This window comes from Cygnus atratus, chromosome 21, assembly GCF_013377495.2.
Source record: "Cygnus atratus isolate AKBS03 ecotype Queensland, Australia chromosome 21, CAtr_DNAZoo_HiC_assembly, whole genome shotgun sequence".
Classification (NCBI taxonomy): Eukaryota; Metazoa; Chordata; class Aves; order Anseriformes; family Anatidae; genus Cygnus; species Cygnus atratus.
The window spans coordinates 4,641,331-4,665,068 of NC_066382.1; the positions used below are offsets into that span (position 1 = coordinate 4,641,331).

The 23,738-nt window shown below is 38.2% G+C and overlaps 1 protein-coding gene across 3 annotated transcripts in view; it reads left to right on the forward strand.

Moving 5' to 3' along the window:
• UBE4B (ubiquitination factor E4B) overlaps nucleotides 1–23,738 on the forward strand; it is a 40,087-nt gene that overhangs the window by 13,626 nt on the left and 2,723 nt on the right. For all 3 annotated transcript variants that reach the window (XM_035557650.1, XM_035557649.2, XM_035557651.2), the window contains 19 exons: nucleotides 40–268; nucleotides 5,608–5,749; nucleotides 6,246–6,346; nucleotides 7,131–7,245; nucleotides 8,632–8,715; nucleotides 10,169–10,225; nucleotides 10,595–10,711; nucleotides 10,797–10,895; nucleotides 11,370–11,483; nucleotides 12,442–12,640; nucleotides 12,895–13,033; nucleotides 15,282–15,381; nucleotides 16,117–16,244; nucleotides 16,647–16,745; nucleotides 17,675–17,910; nucleotides 18,630–18,756; nucleotides 19,043–19,187; nucleotides 20,293–20,427; nucleotides 20,810–21,001. In XM_035557650.1, coding sequence (XP_035413543.1) covers nucleotides 40–268; nucleotides 5,608–5,749; nucleotides 6,246–6,346; nucleotides 7,131–7,245; nucleotides 8,632–8,715; nucleotides 10,169–10,225; nucleotides 10,595–10,711; nucleotides 10,797–10,895; nucleotides 11,370–11,483; nucleotides 12,442–12,640; nucleotides 12,895–13,033; nucleotides 15,282–15,381; nucleotides 16,117–16,244; nucleotides 16,647–16,745; nucleotides 17,675–17,910; nucleotides 18,630–18,756; nucleotides 19,043–19,187; nucleotides 20,293–20,427; nucleotides 20,810–21,001 — 2,558 coding nt within the window. The remainder of the gene's footprint in view (nucleotides 1–39; nucleotides 269–5,607; nucleotides 5,750–6,245; nucleotides 6,347–7,130; nucleotides 7,246–8,631; nucleotides 8,716–10,168; nucleotides 10,226–10,594; nucleotides 10,712–10,796; nucleotides 10,896–11,369; nucleotides 11,484–12,441; nucleotides 12,641–12,894; nucleotides 13,034–15,281; nucleotides 15,382–16,116; nucleotides 16,245–16,646; nucleotides 16,746–17,674; nucleotides 17,911–18,629; nucleotides 18,757–19,042; nucleotides 19,188–20,292; nucleotides 20,428–20,809; nucleotides 21,002–23,738) is intronic.

Below are 23,738 nucleotides of genomic sequence, written 5' to 3' on the forward strand. Positions count from 1 at the left end.
CAGTAGATGAGGGTACTAAATCTCTTTTGTTCTTTACAGTGTTTTCAGATTTTAAAGACTTGATCGGACAGATTTTGATGGAAGTGCTGATGATGTCCACCCAGTCAAGGGATGAAAACCCATTTGCCAGTCTGACAGCTACGTCACAGCCAATTGCTGCAACTGCCCGGTCTCCTGACAGAAGCCTAATTTTAAACACGGGCTCCAACCCAGGAACCAGCCCTATGTTCTGTAATGTGGGCTCCTTTGGTTCCAGTTCATTATCCAGGTGACTTCTGATTATAACTGAATATTGATTTAACTTTAATATTGATTGGTAGACTTAGAGAGGCATAGAAATGTCCCAAGAACCATAAATAGAAGTGATATTAAAAGTTCTTCATTCTTTTTCATGTTAATGTGTCCCTGCAGTCTCACCCTTTTTTGTTGCATTGCTGTGGCTAGAAACATATTTGACAGATTAAAGCCATGTAGGTCATTTCATCCAAGAAGTATTCCTAACATACATCAGCAAAGGCTGTGGCTCTTAACGTGTAGACTGTGACATAGTTTTATTCAACGTGAATAAAAAAGGACTAATGTGTGTGAGCTGCAGAGCTATAGCTGAAGAGTCAACAGAAGGGGAAGGGCATCTGCTGCTCATTTTATCTTCTTCACCCTTTTTCTTCATATCCTAAATCATTGCTTTTTTGTTTTTTCTTTTTCCCCTGTAACTGGTTTAGTCTCTATGGGACTAGTCCAGCTCCTACTACCAATTTCACAAGCTATGTACCAATGACTGGTTCATCTCTTACCCCACCAGCCAGTTCAGTTGCCACCACCTCTGTGCCTTCCATTACTGTCAGCTCTCACCTGACAGCAACAAGCCCTTCTTGGATGCAGCCTTCCTCTCCGAGGTACCGGCCATACACTGTTGCCCATTCTGGTGGCTTTTCAGCTTCTTCTGTCCCGCGTTCCTTGAATATTTCCATCCCGCCTAGTTCACCAAGTCCTTCGGTCATGGCTGCGAGCCCTCCAGCCATGCCAGTCACCGCATCCAGACAGAGACCCACAACAATGGGTCCGCCTTTGTTTACTGCTTCACCCAGTACCTCGCGCAGGCGTTCGTCTTTACTGAGCAGGATTCCTTCTAGGTATTTCACAAGAACACAAGAGTGTGTTTCATGTGTGCAGTGCAGGGTGTGGCATGATCTTGCAATTTGGGAGAACTTATGTTTGTGCCGAGCTCACCCTACTCACCCAGAGATGATTTCTGTATTTGGTTTGCACTAATACATTGACTTGCTAACAAGCTGTCTTTGCCAAAATGTTAAAGCTGCTTCTGTGAGCATTTTGAGGTGTATGCTATTGCTTTAAAGGTAGCAATATTGTTTTGATTTTCTCTGCTTTTTACATCCATCCCAGCTAAACTTAGCTTTCTGTTCAGTTGCTACTGCTGGATAGTAAACCAAGCAGACCTCCTGCTTTGAAAGCAGTTTTCTCAGTAGGGCTTTAGTCGATTTGATGAAAGCTGTTACTTGCTGGGCTGTGTTAGATTTGATTCCCTAGTGCATACATTTAAATTACAGATTAGCCTGTTTCTGTAGGCTGAGCCAAGTACTGCTGCATTTTCTCTCTGGCTGCTCCTAGAATCCCCATTCCCTGCAGGGGGGAAAAATGGAAAGGCAAGGTCTTGGAACCACTGCTTTACAGCTCAGTAGCTTACAACTGTAATCCTGTTCAGTGATATCTAAATATTCCCACTTCAGCCATATTCTTTACGAGGTCTCTGAAATTGTTAAATTTTTGGTTTGTGACTGTGTGGTGTTTGGATACATGAATAACTTGTAATAGTGCCATGGAGCATGTTAGTATAGTCTTGGTTTTTACTAACGTGGGGTTATCCGTTGTCTGCATGTTTAGAGAAGATGTTTTTTGGCAGACTTGCAAAGAAAAGTTGTGTATTTTCGGCTTAAAAAAAATATCTGATGGCCTTTTTCATTTCTGTTGTGGTAGTATATACGACAACCCTTTCTCCCTCCTCTTCCTTGCCGTTTCTGATGTGTCTGAGGACAGTAGTGATGAAGAAAATGAAGATGATGATTTTTCTTGTGTCCAGTTTGGGTCCAGGTATTGGAGAAAGAGAATGTAACCTGCATGTCTGGTTGCCTAGGCACTAACAGTATGTGCAGCGTCAAGTGTTTTGCAGAGTAACTTGGGAAATGAGTAAAGCCGAGCAGCTGACTGGGATGGTTCTTAAGATGGTGTATAAACATGGATAATGAATGCTAGTTAGTCAGCTATTTTTTGAAGAGATGACTAAGATAAAGGAAATGTTAATCATGCTGCCTTTTAAGTTTAATGAGCATGGTTTCTGAAACGATGCTCGAGTTGAACTCCTCGTTGACTATGAGAAGGAATATTATTCACCCATGGCTGTAATTTTAAAACCAGTTGATGTTTTCCTATTAAAAAGTTGGAAAATGAGGACAAATATTAAAATATAGTGGCAAATAGCCAGTTGATGCAATCACTATCGTTTTGTCTCAGATTCATTGCTGTTTGGCAGCTGAGGATCTCTCCTCTAGCCTATAAAGAAAATACACCTGAAAGTTGGACCCGCTGGGGACTGATTGGTTTTGATGTGGTGGGTAGTAGAAGCTGATGTAGCTGAAACAGACAAGAATGGAGGGAAGAAAAGAGCAGAATATTTTTCTGTGAAACAGGCTTAGGAATCATATAGCAAAAACCTTTCACTCTACAAAATGAGGATTGTTATTAGTTCTGACTGGAGGCTAGCCAGGTAGTTGTGCAAAAATAACACAACCTACAGAACACTGGATGTGCCAAGGAGAAAAAAAAAGCTTCTGGAAATGTGAATGTGGCGTAGGATCTCTAGTTTTACATCCCATTGCAGAGTAATATTGCAATGCCTTGGCACGTACAGAAGTGTTTTCATATGAGGGTTGAGTTTTTGATGTGGAAAAAATGAGCAGCCCTCCTACAAGGTTGTTTGTCGTATCCAGGTGATTTGTGTTTTTTCTCTTTCTGTTGGTGCAGGTGATTCTTTTTTTTCCCATTAAAATTTGACATTCATCAGCTTCATCGTATGCACCAAAATTCCCAAAGTAATGCCCATTTGTCTTGTATCAATCCAAACTGGAGAAAGGGAATAAATGTGATATATAAAACCGTATATTTTAGGAAGGCTTTCTGAAAAGTGATACTTCTATAGTCTTGCTAGTATTTTGAACATTTTCTATGATTGTTCAGGTTTCTGATTACAATTGATAGTACTTTGGAGGTGCCTTATGGCTGCCCACGTTGTCTTATTCTAATACACAGAGCCAGTGACAGCTTGAAAATTTTTCCTGTTGAACAAATGTGGTGAAAAGAATTTTTTCGGACTTCCAATCCTTTTTGAAGTATTTCAGTTACAGCAAGTCAGGGAAGGCTAATTGCTCAAGCCTTTTAAAACTGGCTAGGTGCAGACTTTAGGAAGTATCTTGGGATATTAAAGAATGCCCTAAAAGACTTGGTATGAGACAAATCTTTTTCCCACCCCCCACTAGTATTTCTGTCCGTGACTGTTCCTGTGGTATGTTGGGACACTACTGATAAGTCAGTTAACTGGAAGACCTTCCAGTTGCATCTCCTCTTTTCCATACCAGTCTAAATTGCGGAGAGGGAACTCGATAGCAGAGGTTTAGGCCTTTGTGTGTGTACATGTACGTGGAATTTAGGATTGTTTTTCACTATTGTTTTGTTTAATTCTTTTGCTGTTAGCAATTTAATGTAAATATTGGATTGAGTTGCATGGCCTTTGGTAAGGATTCCTGAGGTTGCTATGCTTCTGGAATCTTGGTTTCTATATTATGTCCTGGCATTCTACAGCAGTAGATGTTAGTTAAATTATGAACACAGTGACTATACAATTACGCAGCAACTGCATTCTGAAAATACCAAGGCATTCAGTATGTTTGTAGGGGATGTATGAGCTCTGCATTGGAATAATTTCAGTTACTGCTGCAGTGAAATCATTACCAGAATGAGTAACTACAGAAATAGTAATTTTGTAAATAAATAGATATTCCTAAAGGAGTAATTTTTAAGCTGAATGTGAGAAGTCAAAAGGTTCTATTGCCTCTTAGAATCATAGAACCATGACATTGTTCCTTAGAACCATAGAATCATATAAGAGACAATAGAGAACAGATGCATGGTTTCGTGGTAACCTAGTACTGTTTTCTCAGAGCTACATTTTACGTGCATTAGTTTCAATTGAATAACTGAAAACAAATTCTCTCTGCAAAAGAGACTGCTCCTGGAAGTTACATTTCTTCAGATGCTCAGCTACCAGATATTTCACAAGTAATAACCTTTATGCAATTCATTGGTTGGACTGCAAACCTTACCTATTAGTTTTGTAAAGCAGAAAATATTTTACGTTTTGTAGGAAATCCCAATTTTGATGCAGTTTGTAGTTCTAACCATATTTTTATAAAGCTGCATCTAAGGAAAAATACTCTTATTTTTAAATTTAAGGTTTTGGGCTTTTAAATTGATCTTCCTTTTAAATACGCCCCGATTGTGCACATTGATTTCTTCAGTGAGGAATAGGAATAGACCATCCACATGATTGCTATTTATTTTCCTTGTATTTTATCTACATAAGGTGAATATATCTTAATTCCCTTCTGTAAAATGAGGGTTTCATTTTTAATTAGCTCTGTTAAGCTGTTACATAGAGAAGAATTCTGTTGAGATAACAAATCTGGGACTGTGAGTCTGGGGGTCTGTTCTCCTATTTAATTTGTCACTTGTCTCAAGCATAGTTTTGTCTTTGGGTTTAGTTTTCATGTTTACAATATCAGTGTTTTCTTTTTTCTCCCCCTGTAGCTGTGCTACTTAATGAAATGGCCTATTTTACTATAAGGGAATTAAAATGAACTGAGATGAAATTAAATAATCTTTGATGTGGAAATGTCAAAAGAAACAGTTGCTTGGTTGTGTTCCCTCCTGTTTTTTCTCCTTCCTTAGAGTATATAGCATGATTGTCTGTAGCCCTCATCTATAATCTGGGGTCTCTTCTTTGTAGTGGGAGACTTTTGCTTTCCATGGGCTGGCTAGTGTTAACAGAGTTAGTGAAATTTATAATTTCATGAGTGATATACACAGAGATTTCTGCAGAAACTGTGCGGAGGTTGCATCATTGCATAGAAGTGTCTTGATGTCCTAGGAGTTCAAAGAGTGTTGATGTCAAGTACAACATAAAGGCTGTTCATTTTCAGTGTGGCTGTATAGTAACGATTTACTGATTCCCATTAATTTCTTGTACCTTATTGCCATCTCTAAGATATCTTATTTAATAAGATAACAAATTCTTCACTTGTTACAGTACAGCTGAGGGTTTTTTTTGTGTGTGTGTTTGACAAACTGTTAAATGGAGAGCCCTTTGTATAGGGCACAGAAATGGTATTAGTTGTTGAGAAGGTCGTGTGTGTGATGGAGCGGAGTCTTCAGAGAATTGACAGAAGAAGTCAAGAGCTCATTAATTATTAGATTGTGCAAGAGTGAAGGACTGCATCTTATGCTCTGTTTCTTTTCTTTTTGTGTGTGTTTTTAAAGTATGGGAGGCTCTGGCAGCTCAAGCGTTTCTGATTCCTGCAACGACCACTTCACCATTGAAAGCTGTAAGGAGACAGAGATGCTGAACTACCTCATTGAGTGTTTTGACCGAGTTGGAATAGAGGAGAGAAAAGCACCAAAGGTATATTTGAGCAGACTGAAATCATGTCAGTGCTGTTGCAGACTCTTAGTCTTCAGTGGGGAAAGTTAGTGGACATGGGTAGTTCGTTCTTGATGGCTTTGTAGAAACAGATTGGATTTACTCTTTAACTTGTTAGATCATCATATCTGAAGCTTGTATGTGCTTTACATCTCTAAAATAAGCACTCTATTAGAAGCTGTCTTTCCTCTTTGGATCTTCTGCATTTACTTGGCATTTGTTCTATGTAAAACATACTTTCATGAGACAAGCTCCCAACCAGGTTTGTATATTTTCCTTTAAGCTTTGCTTCTAGGTGAAAAAGCAAAACAAAACACAACTTTCTAAGTATAAACTGTAAGTTTTTAGCTGAAGTAGTGCAAATTTTAATTTGCATATTACGTTCATACTACATGAAGTAAGAAGTTTATCATACTGTCTGCTTGTTCTGTATCTGAATACTTTTAGTTTGTATTACAATGATGTTATTTTTTATCAGATGTGTAGCCAGCCGACAGTCAGTCAGTTACTGAGCAACATTCGATCACAGTGCATTTCACATGCTGCTTTGGTGCTACAGGGATCCTTAACACAACCAAGGTAAATGCAGCTGATGTTAATCACGAAAGCTAGACTGTTTGGGGATTTATTTTCTTCTGAAGATTAGGTTGAAAAAAAAAAAAAGGCTAATTTTTGGAACAGGATACATTTATGTGCCAGAAGAATAATTTACTCTTTTGCTATTGAATGCTCCCATTAATACATTGGAGGGCAATTTAGGTGCTTTTAAATTGTGTTTATATAAAACAGTTCAGGTTGATTGGAACAGTTTAAATGGGGTATGTGAAATAGATAGCTACTTGATTATCTTTCAAGCTGTACCTTTTATCCATTGTGCTGTGAGATTAGTTTTGTCTTTATGTGAATCACTGTTGACACTGGAATAAGTTCTGTATATGTAATAAGACAAAGATATTTTTGCAGAAACTTCAGGAGCAGTTAAAAGTAATGACTGTATTAATTCAGCACAGACTAATGTTAAATTTTTTCTTAATGCTGGTAAAACAACGAAAAATGTTCTTTCACTAGCTGAGCTTAACAAAAGGTCTTTTCATTAGAGAGGAGTAGAAGGCAGAGCTGATTACTACACAGAAGCCGTTATTTTCTTCCAGACTCATTAAACTGAAGTGTGATGTTGGCAGCAGCATCTGCTTGAGAATAATCTTTACACAAGTACACTAGAGAAGGCAAGGTTGGTTACTTCTGAAAAGAGCAGGTGTCTACGTATGGATGATCTACTTTCTGGCACATCCTTAAATGTGATGACTGTGTTTTTTTTTCTGCTGGTAATCAATAGTTTTGGATTTCTTTTACATAAATAAAGGTCATTGCAGCAGCAGTCTTTGCTGGTACCCTATATGCTGTGTAGGAATCTCCCATTTGGTTTCATCCAAGAATTGGTGAGAACAACTTATCAGGATGAAGAGGTGTTCAAACAGGTAAGGCATAGGTTAAAAAATAATAAAAATTGGAGGATTTCCATATCCAAGAGAGCGTCTCTTCAAAAGCTTATTCTGCATGTCATAGTTCTGTACCTATTACTTCAAGGGCTAGCAAACTGTTAAACGAAAGGAGTTTGTAACTCACTTATGGTTTTGTGAAGATGACCAACTTATTTGGTGATTCTCTTTATTAAATGTGTTTTAAGCAGCGCACATTTATGAAATGTTGAAGTATGCTACTCAGAATATGTCTGCATTACTGATCTACATTACAGGATTGATTTTGTTTTCATCCGTCTGTTTCTCTGCAAAATATCTTAAAAATGTATATCTAAGATATAAAAAAAAATTATAGTTCTATATATAATTACAGAAGATTGCTATCTTGCTATTTTTACTGTTCTTTGCAACTGTAATAGCTTATATCTAAGGTGCTAAGAACACCTTGCAAATCCTAGTTCATGAAGTCTTTATATTTTATGGAGGAGATGACTGAAAAACATTAGCTTATCCTGTGTGTCAGAGTAGTTCACTGAGATGTCACTTCCTCTTTCATAACAGTCTGTGATTACTGCTTATTATCTTTACTCCTACCACACTTAAAATTTACCAGCACAAAAACAACTTACTTCCATGACATGTAAAAATTAAAGCTATATGATTTCCCAAGTGTATAGGCAAATGAGTTGATACCAGCTTGGCTATCAAGTTGTTGGAGATTTCCACAGTACTTGTGCTCATTTGTGTGATTAACAAACACACTTGTACACAAGCACACGGTGTTTTCAGTGATCTTGTATGAAATGTGTGCTTCCCCTTCTGGTTTCCACGTGCAGAAAACTTAATGGAATAACACGTGATTCTGTTGGCATGCTGACATTACTGTTTTTCCGATTCAGCTTGTATCTATTAGCTTTACATCTAAATATAGATATTTCTGGGGTCATTTAGTTTGCAAAGTAGAAACAAGTTAGAAAGTGATCAGGCAAGATACATAAAAGCGCTTGGAAAGAAGTTTGTGTGGGTAAGCTGTTATGCCCAGGCATGAAGTCAATATATCATTTATGCTACGTCAGATTACAGAGAAGATTCAGGCCAGATAACTTTCTCAGCATGTACCAAAAAATGCCATTTTATGGATCTTATTTCAGAGCTTTGAGCAAAACAATTGGCTGAAAGCTGTTGTGTTTTTTTTTAGCATTGATACTCCTGTGCATTCAGGCATTGAAATGTTCCCTGATATAACTGAAGGAAATTTGGAGAGAAGATCTTAATTTTTCTGTAGTGTAACTTGCGGTATTTGAGGAATGAGCAGGCATTTCATGCTGTGTCATTTGATTGCTTCCTATTCTTGAAGAAAGTAATCTATTTCTGTTTTTACAGATCTTTATCCCCATCTTACAAGGCCTGGCTCTAGCTTCCAAAGAGTGCTCCCTTGATAGTGACAATTTTAAATACCCCCTTATGGTAAGGACTGTACATTTCTACAAGTTTTTTTTTCTTCATGATTATTGATAACTTAAGGAAATTCTATACAAGATAATGTACTTTAACATTTTGGGACCTCCTTTGGTTAGTGGGTTAATACTAAACTTGATACTGAAAGCTTAATGTGATATGAGATGTTGTAAAGTCAGTGATATCTCAAACGTAAGGTACAGCAGACTTGGTATAGTGGGTTATTCAAATATTTGTATGAATTGCTCTATATAAAACAAATGTATGGACTTCATCATGCATACTTGTTAAATACTGTGGATGCTAAGTTCTTCCAAATTTAAGTCTGGGAAATAAGGACTAATTCATAACCATATTTGTTGGACTCACTTGTGTATGTAGCAAATTAAAATCTATTGCATTAAAACCAAAATTATGAGTTGATGGCTGTGTACTGTAGGAAAATGTAACGTTCCCTGTCTGAAAAGTTTTTTTTAAAGTGTGTATTTTAGTCCCTCGATCTGCTTCCCTCCTGCTGCTTTTATTGACAAAACAAAAAAATCTTTTGAACAGCATGCATGGCCACATAAGAGTAAGCTAAATTCTTGACTAAATTGAGCATTGTCAGCTAGCACCTTCGGATCTTAAGATCTTCAGTGCATCGTGCCAATAAAGGCATTCCTTCATATCTCGAGTTTAATTTGTAACTCCGGAAATTAGTTGGACGGGGGCGTGTGCTGCAAATCAACTCCCCCCCATGTTAAATCGCAAACTGTTGCAAATTTGACTGTCAGGTACAGTAAGGGCTGTTTGAAAACGATACTCCATTCTGGTCATCTTTAGTGGGCACAGTGTGCATCAGAAAGAAGGAATATAGTTACTAGCTGCAGTGTAATTGAAGTATGAGAAAATAAAATTCAGGAGAAGCGGGATACGTGAAAGCCTACAGTATTTTTGTGTTTTCAAAATTGTCTGTTATAACTGCTTTCTTTTTTCTGTGCTGCAGTTGAAAGTGAGTTAGAGATCTGGGATAGGATTCTTTGTTTCTGGCTACTGTGTTCATCTGACATTTTTCCACTCTGACTCAAAAGACAAAGGCCTTGGTGTATGTATAGTACAATTGCTCTATTTATTATTGTTAATGACTTTTATGTGGCAGTTCAGGCGCCCAGCAAAGCTATTGTTATTTTCTGAACAAGCAAATAATTTGCACAGCTAATTTTTGAAATAAGTGCAATATCTTATTATCTGGTGAGATGTTAGCTTTTTTGAGACAGATGGAAACTTTTTGGAACAGATGTAAGAACTAAAATGGGAGCAGGGTGTGCTCTAGCTTTTTTTTTTTTGGTCCTTTTTCCCACTGATTGAGGGGAAAAAGGTTTGGCTCTTTTTTTCAGCAGTTTACAATGTTTATCTTGTTATTTGCAGACAGCTTACCTAAGAATTACACACACAAGTAATTTTTCTTGTATTTTCCTTATAGGCACTATGTGAACTTTGTGAAATCAAGTTTGGGAAAACACACCCCATGTGCAGTTTGGTAAGTGTATCCAGGCTGATTTTCAAGTTAAATGAATCATGTAACTTATTTTGTTGGCTGATACAATCTACATTTATAACCTTCCTTAAAACTCTAAAGAGGGACTAATGTAATATCTCATGCTAAATAATAGTTCACTTTAAACTCATAAAGGGAGTCCTTTTCCCTGAGAATTTAGAAAAACTAGAACGAAGTTAACTTGCTTAGATTTCTGAAATGCTGAGGAGAATTCCCATTTACCAAACAGTATGACTGAATTTTGAAGAATCAAGGGTGCGTGGTAAAACACTGAATAGTGACAGTGCAGATGAAGGAGTATGGTTGACATGGCAACTTTATGGTCAACTTGCTGTTTTTCTGATTTTCTAGGTTGTCTCTTTACCCTTGTGGCTGCCTAAATCATTAAGCACAGGTGCGGGACGAGAACTGCAAAGACTTTCCTATCTTGGAGCCTTCTTCAGTCTCTCTGTCTTTGCTGAAGATGATGTAAGTGTTACAGAAGGATGTTGACAGTAGCATGTTTTATTTTTAATGTGTTTAATATGTTTGCCAATGTTCATTCCACTTCCAGAACAAAGTAGTTGAGAAGTACTTCTCAGGGCCTGCCATCACGCTTGAAAACACCCGGGTTGTTAGCCAGTCCTTGCAACATTACCTGGAATTAGCAAGGGTAAGTGTCCTTGTGTGTAAACAACTGCAAAAATATTGTGGTTTTGGAGGGGAGAGTGTTTACATAGAAACTAGATTTTTTTAATATTATATTCTTCATCTATGTTAACAAGAAATCTGTTAGGATATGGCTGAAGGGAATTAAGAAAAAAAGTTGATGAGCTCTACAAGCCTTTTTCTAAGGTTGAAAGCCAATTCAGAAAGTGTTAGAACAATTAGTTAGGATGAGTAAAAAAAAAAAAAAAAAAAAAAAATTGCCTTCTATATTAGATCTGTGTTGTGCTTGTTTTCCGTATACATCCTTTTTGTAACTAATGTTGTAATTAATGTGTCCATATAATCTTGACAAATAGGATCATAGCAGTAGTTGTAGCAAGTGGAATTTGTAGAACATAAAAATATGGAGCAATAGATAGCAGGAATACATTGTTGGAAAGTCTGTGCAACCTGACATGATGTTTCCTTGAAATTCCAGCAAGAACTGTTCAAGATATTACATAGTATTTTACTGAATGGTGAAACTCGAGAAGCAGCTCTCAGTTACATGGCAGCTGTTGTCAATGCCAACATGAAGAAGGCACAAATGCAGGTAAATAAAGGAAAAGCTCTTTGTGTGACTTACGGAACTAGCACTAGATGCCTGGTGCAGTGGTGGTTCTTTAATGGAATACAAAAGAATTTTGATTTTGTACTACAGCAGGCAAGAAGTTGTGTCATCAGTTATCAGGTCTTCAGTACATTTCCCATTTCTGAAATAATTCTGTTCTATGTACTTGATCAACTTGTGTTATTTCCTCCCTTGGGACTGACATGTCACTTCATTAACAAGGATTCTGCTTTATAACTCTCCCCTCACCCCCCCCCAAAAACAAACACACTCCAGTCTGAGGGTTTTCTTCCATCTGGCTGTATTTAAAAACCCTTTTTTGCCAGTTGGTAAGTTGCTAAGCTTTGCTTGTGTGGTCCCGTAAAAAGAGTAATGCAGGTAAGAGCTGGTGTGGTTCCAGTGAAGGACCAGGGCGTTATTTTGTCATCGTTTAATTAATGTATTGCATTCATTTATCGTGCATGAATTCTGAACAACTGAAGTTTGAATCGTTGTCTTCAACTCCAATTTCAAAAGCAAACATTTGGAACCATCACTGTATTTCTGTGAAATTCCAATGAAGAATAGAAACGTTATGTTTAGGATAGAAGTTACAAATTGAAGCTCAGTAACTATTTGAAACAACTGTCGCTGACTACCTGTAGCAAACCATTCCTGAAAGAAACACTTTTAAACCCTTTTCATTTCTAATGTTTTCTACTACTTTTGTTTGTTTAATGTTACTGAGAATGCCTGTTTGAACATGAACCATAGAGAAAGAAAAAGACAATATATGTTAATAAATGATCTTCCAGTTGTCGGGAAGGCCTTACAGATCCGTGTTCTTACTCGCTTCTCCCTTTTCTTGAACTGATATACTTTGTTGACTACTATTAAAGCATCAGAAAATACGCTTGTATTTCTAAACTTAGGTTTTGAACTATTTCCTTTGTCTCTACAGACAGATGATCGTTTGGTATCTACAGATGGTTTTATGCTCAACTTCCTATGGGTACTGCAGCAACTAAGTACGAAGATAAAGCTGGAAACGGTTGATCCCATGTACGTATTTCATCCCAGGTGTCGTATTGACCTCCCAACAGATGAGACAAGAGTGAAAGCAACAATGGAGGATGTTGCAGCCTGGATTGCTGAGCTTTGTGAGTGCTTTATTGAGTATATTTTGAACATTTACTCTGCTTTGTGTTTTTGCCGTTGGAGGCACATGGAAGTACTTGATTCTAGCAGATAGTTCCCATATTTGTAAATGTGTTTTTTTCTCGATGTTGTCTGCTCTTACTTGTTGTAAAGAAACTTGATGTAAAGAAAAAAAGAGTTCAAGGTCTCACGCCTACATAAGGCAGTCCGTTTGTTAACTTCTTCACCAACACTTTTTTGTTTGTTTGTTTTCTAGACAGTGATCCGTCTCCATTTTCTGAGCCGAAATTTCCAACAGAATGTTTCTTCTTAACCCTGCATGCCCATCATCTCTCCATCCTGCCAAGCTGCCGTCGGTACATACGTAGACTGCGGGCCATCAGGGAACTCAACAGGTTAGAAGCTGTTATGTAGTATGTCCTCTGCTGTTCTACCAATGTCTTTTTTTTCCCATGATGGCAAGTCTTACAAACTTCATGGAAATGAGGATACTCAGCAACAAATTGTCAGAGATCATCTGTAACCATTTGTTAATCTGATGCTTCTGGCAGTTACGGATTTTGCTTACATTGAGGGACTGTGGCTTGCATCAGGAATGCAAGTAATAATAGGAGGGAGGATATTACTTACACAAGGCAGCTCAAATTGGTGAGAAGACCTTTCCATTTAAAAGAGGATTGGATTGATTTTCAGAGTATTTTAGATTCCATGACATTACCTAACACTATTTATTATAACTTAATATGGTGTGTGGATGTCAGTGTCTTGGGCTCTTTGGCGTAGCCGTAGGATTGCATGTAAGTTTACATGTCTGATAAATAGAAGTCATGCAGATGACTTACAGTTTCAGAAACAGCACACCATTAGCTGTGCTTGCACTGTTTTGTGTTTTGCAGAAGATACTTGCCTTGTTCCCTTGGTTTCCAAGGTGGAATAACTAATTGTATAATCTGTAAAAAAGGCTTCAACAGTAAACTCTTAATATTATGGATGTACATGTCTTTCAGCATGTGGTTTACCACTTTAAAAATTATAAATAGAAGTTATGATGTTGACTTGAAGATACTGCTGTTTTCCATTTCTCTTGGCGTAAAGCCAAATAGACTCTTATAGTTGCTAAACCTCGAAGAATACTCTGTTAAAATTAGAGTGATTTTTTGTATCATCAGTATTTTCCATTGTTTATAATTGCACTCACTGCATTTTGGTAAATGTTCCTTGGCAGTAATACCATGAGTTCATTACAGGATTTTTGGACTGCATTCATAGTGATTTCATTTTTGGTTTTTAAAGCTCATGCAGGCCAAGAACTTGGGAAGCTGCAGAAAACAGAGCAGGGAGGGTCAGTATACTTGAAAGAAGAAAATATTTTCAAATAAACAGACTGAATTATTTGTAAATAAGTTACACATTTGGCTTGAAGAAGAAGTTATTTCTTTTCCTTATTTAGAGTTGTTGAAAACGAGTTGCCTACGCAGCAGTCTCCATGTAGTGCTAGAGTGCATTGAAGAGCTCTTGGCTTTCACTGACTTCAATAGGAGCTTAGTGCTCAGCATTTTCCATAAGTTGCCTAGTTGCTTGCAACACCAGACAACGTATTTAGATGTTGGTAATAAAGAAAGTAGACTGGATATTTTTCTGCCGTAGGCAGAGGTTGATGTGGAAAGGAATTTGTGTTTAGAGGAGGGAGGAAAAGGGACCGTATTCATATAGTTCAGTATACAAGGTTTTGTTCTAATCAGCTGCCCTTCTAAAAAGAGTTAAGGTATAGGAGTAAGCAGGATTTGTCAGTGTTAATAGTGTGTGCGTGTGTATATAACATGCATTCAAGTTCTCCCTTTATATAGGGCAGAGTGACAAAGTAGGTAAGGGAAGGGCAGTAATATCAACCGTCTTGATTTAATGGCCCTTATGCTGGCAGGGAGACTACAGACTATTCATGTTTTATACTGTTCATCTGCAAAACTTGTATTTGATGGGGAGTGGAGGATGAGAAGGGCAGAACAAAGCTGCCAAGTCTTACAGCAGTAGAGAATGGGAAGATGCCCAGGATGCAGACTTGCACCTTCCCTCAGAAAGGGAAAGTATTGTGTTTTTTAACAAGTTCTGTTGTCAGCACCCGTTTTCCTTCATTAGTTGATTGCTTTCCATTTTCCTTTTAGATATTAGAAGGTGTGAGATATTTAAATATCTGGTTGTTAACAAGATCAGCCCTTCTGTGTGTCAGGTTTAATTCTAATGACATCCTTTTAATGTTCCTTTAGAGTGACTGTGGACTTGACTATGAAAAAAGGAAAATTTGTATTTTAAATACAGTGACTAAAACCAGTTTGCCAGGCAGGATAGATCCTTTCTGTGTTGTTTCACCCCACTTTTTTTCAGTGTTCCGATTTGTCTAATGGGCATGTATGTTGGAGCTGGTGTATATAGTCCATTTGAATGCACGCTGCAGATGTTACATCTGCATTTATAAGAGCAGTTTATTTCCTTGTGACTGTGGTGAGTATCTTCTGTGAAGATAATTGCCATTTTTCCCCACTTTTTTCCATCTTTCCTCTTTATTTAGCAGATAGGTAGGTTAAATGCCTTGCAGATGGCTATACGTATCCCCTCTCATGATAACCAATTATTGCATGTTTTCAGGACTGTTGAAGATCTTAAAAACAATGAAAGTCAGTGGAAGGATTCTCCTTTGGCTACTAGGCATCGAGAAATGCTAAAACGCTGCAAGACACAGCTTAAGGTCTGTAAGTGGTTTGGATCACAACAAAATGCCTTTGTCAAACTGTCTGTATGTTTATTTTGTCCTAGTGCTTAAATACAAATTCACAGTAATGATTCAAAAGCACCACTTTCAAGAAACTATAAACCATGTTAAAACTTATTTTGACTATACTAAGTGGTGGTCATGACACAATATCATGTGAATTGTGACTTTAAAATTTGAAGTAATGCCAAGATTAATTTAGCCAGTATTCCTGAGAAAGAAGAAAATACTGTTTTTGTTGGAGAGAGAACAGCAGAGGGATTGTGATTTGATTGGGGTAGTTGTGCGCAGTCCATGCCCAAGTGGGAGACAGAACTCTCAAGTCCCTCATCTCATGTAGCGTTCTTGGAAAGGTGAATACACTGGGGGTCCTCTTATGAAGGTGTCTGTCTTCCTCGTATAAGTTGATAAAAATTTCCTGAGCTGTATGAGCAAAATGACTTTAATTGCATATTTTCCCAGTTTGACACTTCTGTTATTTCTTTTTGTTCCCTTAGAGCTGGTAAAAGGCTCTGTCCGTGCAACTGCCTGTATTGTGTGTTCTTTGTGTTATACTGAGGTTTTAGTGCCCTGTTTTAAGTGCATATTTTAAGAAGAGACCTTTGTACAATTGTCATAATTCACAAATACATTGATTTAGCTTTAGGTCTGGTCTTCCTTTCCTATTATGTTGTCTTTCCCTGGAATAGTTTTTGTTTGTATCTTCTGCAGAAACTGGTGAGGTGCAAGGCTTGTGCAGATGCTGGTTTGCTGGATGAGAACTTCCTCAGGAGATGTCTGAATTTTTATGGCATGGTTATTCAGCTGATGCTTCGCATTCTCGACCCTGCCTATCCCAAGTAAGTGCCAGGATTATCTGTAAACTGTATCTACGATATTTCTGATCATGGTAGACTGAGTTTTACTGAGTTTAGCTGTTCTAGAATTTTAGTGTTTTTTACAGTATCTACCTACATTCCTATGTAAAAGTTATATTATTAATTTTTGTCAGTGACATACATTCTTGCATGGAATGTGTGTCTTATTCATAATTTAAGGTTTGGTTGGAGGGTGTGGGGTAGGTGGGAAGCAACCCTCAGGTGTGGTTAGTAGATCTGAAGCACTGGCATAGATATTTGAAAAGTTAATGTTAGATCTTTTGTAAAGTGTTCACATAGGTGAATTCTGTAAGAGAACTCAGGACACTTGCTACTTAACTCTGGTATTTCATTGTTCTCTTTGTTACATCTTTCATTCTACAGCATAAAGCTGCCTTTAACTCCTGAAGTTCCAAAAGTATTTGCAGCATTGCCTGAGTTTTATGTGGAAGATGTTGCTGAATTTTTATTTTTTATTGTACAGTAAGTAAAAGTGATTTCTGAAGAAAACTTGTACTGCCCTTTACCCCCGTAACAGGTGGTGTGCACACAAATTCAGGGTGTGAAAGTAGTTTGCTAGTTATTCTGTAGTTATTGGAGTTACGTAGTTTGGAGCTTGAGACCTTTTAATTCCATGTTAGGGTTAATCATGACTAGAATAATATTTTTTAAAAGGTCATGGCTTGAGAAGTGTAAAATCCCTTCTATTATAGATTTGATGAGATGAAATGTAAAGTTTTAGCAGTTAGGACAGGTGTGAATGCTGTTTGGGTGTAATTCTGAAGTTGGTCACTTTCCTCCTGAAAACATGCCTTCAAATTCAGACTTTGCTGTTGTGTATGAGGAGCAGATGAATGGTTGCTTTTCCTTTTCTGAGGTGCTGTTATAGCAAATTCGCTGTGAAGCGCTACTATGATATGCAACAAAAGAATATGACACTGTTTCAGAAGAGAATGTTTGGAATCAGGTCAAAATTCAGCTGCCCGTGAACAGCTGGCAAGACGTCTTGGAAGAGGAATAATCTGTTTTCTGTAGAGATAGCCAGAAACAACAGTAAAATGACTTCAGTTTTTCCTATTGCTAATGAGACGGTAAAATCATAGAATGGTTTGGGTTGGAAGGGACCTTTAAATATCACCTAGTTCCACGCACCTTGCCACGGGCAAGGATGTCACCTACCAGACCAGGTTGCCCAGGGCCCCATCCTGCCTGGCCTTGAACACCTCCCGGGATGGGGCATCCACAGCTTTTCTGGGCAACTTGGTCTGGTGCCTCACCACCCTGTGAGTAAAGAATTTCATCCTATTATAGGAAGTTCAGAGATATCTGAACTTGATATATGTAGCAAAGCTTTTGTTTTTAATACAGGGTTGGGATTTTTCACTCTGTTTTCCTCATCTCCATCCTTTCAGATATGCTCCTCAGGTGCTTTATGAGCCCTGTACTCAGGACATAGTCATGTTCCTTGTTGTGATGCTGTGCAACCAGAACTACATCCGAAATCCTTATTTAGTAGCCAAGCTGGTAGAGGTGATGTTCATGACAAATCCAGCTGTTCAGCCCCGGACCCAGAAATTCTTTGAAATGATCGAGAATCATCCTCTCTCCACTAAATTGTTAGTCCCCTCCTTGATGAAGTTTTACACAGGTAAGCGCTTCATCTATAGTTCTGTGACTGTACAGTAAGCAGTGAGTATTATAGCACAAAAGTCTGTGTTGGCTGTTGTGACCTTTTAAAAAACAAACCAAAAAAAAACAACGCAGGGTAGATCTTGGAAAGACAAGGCTTTGCTGCTCAGGAATCAGGTGAAACTAACGTTAGGGGGAGGCTTGAGAATTCTAGACCTTCCACAGCTGCTGTGCACTGACAGCTCTAGCACTGTAGCTTGATGTGAATGTTGTTTGTGTGATGTTTAGATTCCAAACTGGAAGGCTTCTTTGATCTGTGAGGGAGCATTGGGGTTTAAAACTTTCTGGCAGTGGCTTTGCAAGTCCTGTAAATTTATATGCTTCTCAGTGTCCTTGCACTCCTGGAACTATTTTTGCTGTAATGTTTCCGGTGCTTTTTTAGCATTGAAATTTAGGCGTGTAGGATAGAGTAGAATTGAATACAGCAGAAGGTGTGTTTTCTGAGGCTTTTCTTCAGGAATGAGGTCGGTTGTGGATTAGGTAATGGACAGTGCTCTTTTAAGTAGGTATTATGATGGAGATTTCTGAATGGGAATTGAATTTAATCACTTAAAGCTTGGTGCTTGAAGGACATCACATGGGAGACAGTAGGAAATGATTGTTATTACTAGAGAGATGTAGGGAATCCCAGTGGGAACAAGTTTTGATTTCAGTGCTGGGATCTGATTTCTTTTTCAGATGTTGAACATACTGGAGCAACTAGTGAGTTCTACGACAAGTTTACAATCCGCTACCACATCAGCACCATTTTCAAAAGCCTCTGGCAGAATATAGCTCACCATGGTACATTTATGGAAGAGTTCAAGTGAGTAAGAAATTGTGTATGATGCTGCTTACTGTCATGCGATCTGCTGAGGAGGCCATTACCATTGGGAATGGGCGATGCTGCTTTCCATCGCGTTTTAAATGACAGCCCCTTCCAGTAGAACTGGAGTGTTTCTAAAGCTGAGCTCTGGACATCACAATCAACTTGGCTTGGGGAATGGGGTCATTGTTCAGAATATACAGTGCAGCAGGTGTGTTGCTGGGGTTGCAGTCTGCTCTGCACACCCATCTACTCTGCAGTGATAACTGTGTTTCAATGTTTTCAGCTCTGGGAAGCAGTTTGTTCGCTACATCAACATGCTGATAAATGACACAACTTTCTTGCTGGATGAGAGTCTGGAGTCCCTAAAACGTATCCATGAAGTGCAAGAGGAGATGAAGAATAAAGAACAATGGGACCTGCTGCCCAGGGTGAACAGAGCTGTTTTTCAAAGTGCCCTTTACTTATTTTTAATTTTTCAATACAAGACCATTTTTAATTTTTTTAATAAGGGGCAGCACCAAAGAGCTGCTCATGAGAAGCAGTTCTCAATGCTTTTTCTTGCTGCCAGTATGGCTGTGGTCACTCTGGATGACATTCTGCAAAAAAAAAAAACATCCTTCTGCATAGTTATGTTGTGGCTGGCAAAGAGTGTATAACATGGAAATAGTATAAAGTTTTAAATTGCTGTGCACTTAAAATACTAAATGGAGAAACTAAGACTTTAACCTTCTTGAAGGAGGTTGTGGAAGATGCTCGCCAGTTGAATTGACCTCAAGGAAATAATGCTTTTATTTTGTTAATGCCTTGATCCTGTGTAGATTTGGTGTAGACAATTAGAGTACTGATTTAATGATTAGCTAACGATTAATTAGCCTGATTTAACAATAATTTTGTGTGCTAACCTACCAAGGTCAGGTATTTCTATTTTAAGGTTATCAATTAAAAAAAAAAAGTCTGAAAAGAAAAGTTATCAAGATCTTGTTTGTTAAATCTTGTTTTATTAATTCTGGTTTGTTCTTCTGAGGCCTTTGTTCCTGTTTATGCCTGCTAGCAAGACAAAGCCATTACTGTGGTGACAAAATGATCTGGTCTGTAATCTGCAGGTTTTTCCAGTGTAACCGGTGTTACTTATGGTGGTACATAAATTAGGAAAACCTCTCTTGACTCTCAGATTCCAGGCTGATTTTGAAGTATTGGCATTTGGATGGAAAGGAAACATAACTCAGTTTTGTAGCTGTGAGGAGCAGTTCCAGGATGTAAGCAGACTCACTAAACTTGGAGTCTTGTGATACCATTTATATTCACTTTTACTTTTGCAGAATTCTGGAAAATTAGTGCAGACTTCTGTTTAGTAATAGGTAGTAAAAGTGAGCTGCATCTTCAGTTAAAAATGTGTTGTGGATTTGAATTACAGTCTGTTCTTTTGCCTTCCTAGATCATGTTAGCTTTGTGGCTGTTCAGGTTTTTTGATTGGTGATAAGGAAGGAAATTCTGTGGACGTAACATTTTAACCACTCAATATTTATTTTCTAGGATCAGCAGCAGGCTCGGCAGTCACAGCTTGCTCAGGATGAGCGTGTCTCTCGTTCATATCTCGCCCTGGCAACAGAAACTGTTGATATGTTCCATATCCTTACCAAGCAGGTTCAAAAGCCTTTTCTCAGACCTGTAAGTCCTCGGAGTTAACTTAGTTTCTAGCTTCTCTCAACATCTCTGCTATTGGATAATGTACTGGAAATGTTTGTTGGCCCTTTGTCTCCCTTCACCTCACCTTTCTCCAACTCTAACTGCATTGAAATCTAATTTCTCTTGAGGTTATCTGATGTTAAGAGCATTACTTGAGTCTCTGAGATGTTGTGATCCTTCTAGACAGAATCTGCTTACGTTGCTTTTTTTTTATCAAAAGCATATATAAAGAAAAGATACTTCCTGCAAGCCGACAAAATAATTGTATTGGTTAATAATTTTAGATCTTGTTGTATGCAAATTTAATGATAATCTACTTTATCTCTGCCTTCATGCTGTGATCTATTTTACTTTGGTCTTGTAGGAACTTGGACCACGATTGGCTGCTATGTTGAACTTTAACTTGCAGCAACTATGTGGCCCGAAGTGCCGTGACCTAAAAGTTGAAAACCCTGAGAAATATGGGTTTGAACCAAAGAAGCTGTTGGACCAACTGACTGATATTTATCTACAGCTAGATTGTGCTCGTTTTGCTAAAGCAATTGCTGATGATCAGGTGAGCTCCCAAAAGATAATGGGGAAGAGTGAGTGTTGTGGACAAACAGAACTTTGCAGGATTCTCTAGAAGAGTTCCATTTTATTTGTATGCTGCCACCCAGTTTCCATCATGTGTTTGCAATTTATCTTCAAGAAAATAATTCGTTCATATTTTCTCTGCTCTTTGTAGGTGGGTTTGTTTTCCAAGTGTTTTGTCCCTTGGAGACACACAAACTTCCATAGCACTTCACATAACTTCACATACACAGGAAATTTCCCAAGCATTAGTTGTTTATTAGCTACTGCCTCATTGTAATGTAGTGGAAGTACCTTGTCCTGATTTTGCAAGAGAAGAAAAATGAAGTATGCAAGGGTTCTGACTCCCCCTTCCCCTTCCTCATCAAGAAAATATAGAATAAGCAGAGCTGAGACTAAGAGCCTCTCTTAACAATCCAAAAATCATTCTCTAGACTGTTTCCAAATTATATTCACTTTACTGAATGTCTGTGTAGTAAACTGACGAAACTGAGCATAAAAGGGACGTTTAAGACACCTTTGTACTGCCAAGGTGCTTTCTCAATGGTAGTCTTCAGACCAGAATGTTAACAGGATTTTAGTTCTTGAGATAGATAAGCCATTGATCACCTCTGTGTTCTTGTAAAGATGATATGTTAGTTAAACTACTGAATTGCTTCTGTCCATGCCTATGTTTTATAACACAAATTTTTCAAAATCCAGAGGAACAAACAGCATTAGCCATGGCTACTTGAAATTCTAGTGGAAGCAGTTTTACAATACGTAATGCTGTATTTGCATGTCTGGTGAAGCAGAGATAGCAGAGGTGACTCATGATCTTTTTTCTGTAATAATTTAATTTCTGGCAGTAACACTCCTGAGACAGACTGTGAGTGTGTGTGTGTAATGAGCATGCAGGGTATTTGTCATGCTGTTCGGTATATGTGAGAGTGAGAATGTTGTCCATCGTTCATTCATCAATGCTAGCTACAGCAAAATGCACAGCAATGACGTAGGGATTAAAAAGAAAGAAGCCTGCTGGTGTGGGAACTGGAATAAAGCTTAAATAACAAAGTGGCCCTTCATAAAAATTGGGGGGAGTGACTAGTATCTTGGAAACTGTCAATGACAGGAAAGAAGCAGTAAGAAAATGCCCAATTGGTTAACTGCTACTGGTATTTAAAAATAAAAAAGGTGCTTGATCATGGCAGCATCTCTCAAAAGCATTTTGATACATCTCCCATTTCAAATCCTAGCACATATTAGCAGGAATTTAGAAACATTTACAAAGCCCTGGGCATGTTGCCATAGTTCTGCTCTCTGTGGATTAGTAAGGAGTTTGGGTGGGCACCGTGTGTCCTAAGTAGCAAATGGTATTTTGTGGAGTGAGATAGTGTAGATGAGGGAATTGGGACTGTGAATATTTTGAATTTCCCAAAGAAAATAGAAACCTGTGAGACTTACTGTGTTATGTTCTGTAATTTAACTCAGCTTTGCACTGTGTAAATAATTTTTATTAAAAGAACATTGTCTAGACTACTAAAAGGCTGATACCAAAACACAGCATTGCCAAGTTAAAAGCAAATGGTGTCTTCAGAACATAAGCAGCTTTCAAAAGTTCTCACCTAATGCTTTATTTACAGGAAAGCAATGATTATTTCAGTTGAAGCTATAGGATGTGCAGTTGGTCTCTATGTTGTACCAGGTAGCTGTACAGTGTGAGCAGCAGGCTGCTGTCCTGCAGTGTGCTGCATGCTGCCCCGGCTGGCGAGCAGGTACTAGGTGCTTGAAGTTGCCTTACTAGTTTGGCAGATGGGTTGGTTTGGGTGTTAGGAGGAGGTTATCACCTATTTCCGGTATTGCATTGCACACTAGCGAACTGCATGGTATCTGTTAGCTTGCAACTCATCGTTTTTGTCGTAAAGCATTTTTCAGTAGTCACTAATACCATGGATGGGCTGGACAGTCTTGTATTTTCAGCCATTGTTTTCAAAAGATTTTAAGTCATGGTTTGACTCACAATTTTTCGAAGTGTGTGTACAGAAATCAATGATAAGGAGTGAGTCAGCTGTGCTTTTACCAGGATTTGTCATTTGGTTCCTACCACGTGGGAGAACACCAACCACATCGAGAGGCTTGGGTATGCTGCTTCTGCTTTGTATGGCAGATGGCTGCAGTGTCTTGTTTTTTTTTGTTTTTGTTTTGGGGAGGTTAATAAATTGTACTCCAAACACTGGAGTTCCACAGAAAACTGCTTTTTCCTTTGAAGTAATCCGTCCAGCACATCATCTTGAGGGAGCAGTAGTGGATTTGCTAGTTGAACTTGCATGGCAAAGTGATCATGACATAATCCTTGTAGTACTCCTTGATGTTGAATACTGAAAGCTGGTGCAACCGTCTTTTTCTGTTAAGGTATTCTCTTACAGTCAGGAGGAACTGGGATGTTAATGATCCTGAAGATCCATAAGAAGTGCTTAGAGGGTATTTCTGCTGGTGTAGACAGCAGTTTCCTCGCTGCCTTCACGTCCAGTGGTTGGAGATCTAGGGTTCAAAAAACCTTTTACGATATATTTTCTGGCAAGAGGTGTGAGAGAAAAAATAATACAGACAGGAGTGACAAGACAGATGTTTTATCTAAGGAACAGTTCTAATAATTATAGTCAGCCTCTCTGAATACCTCAACCATTTTGATTAGTTGGTATTGTCTTCTATTTTTTTGTCCTGAACAGTTTTCCAGTAGT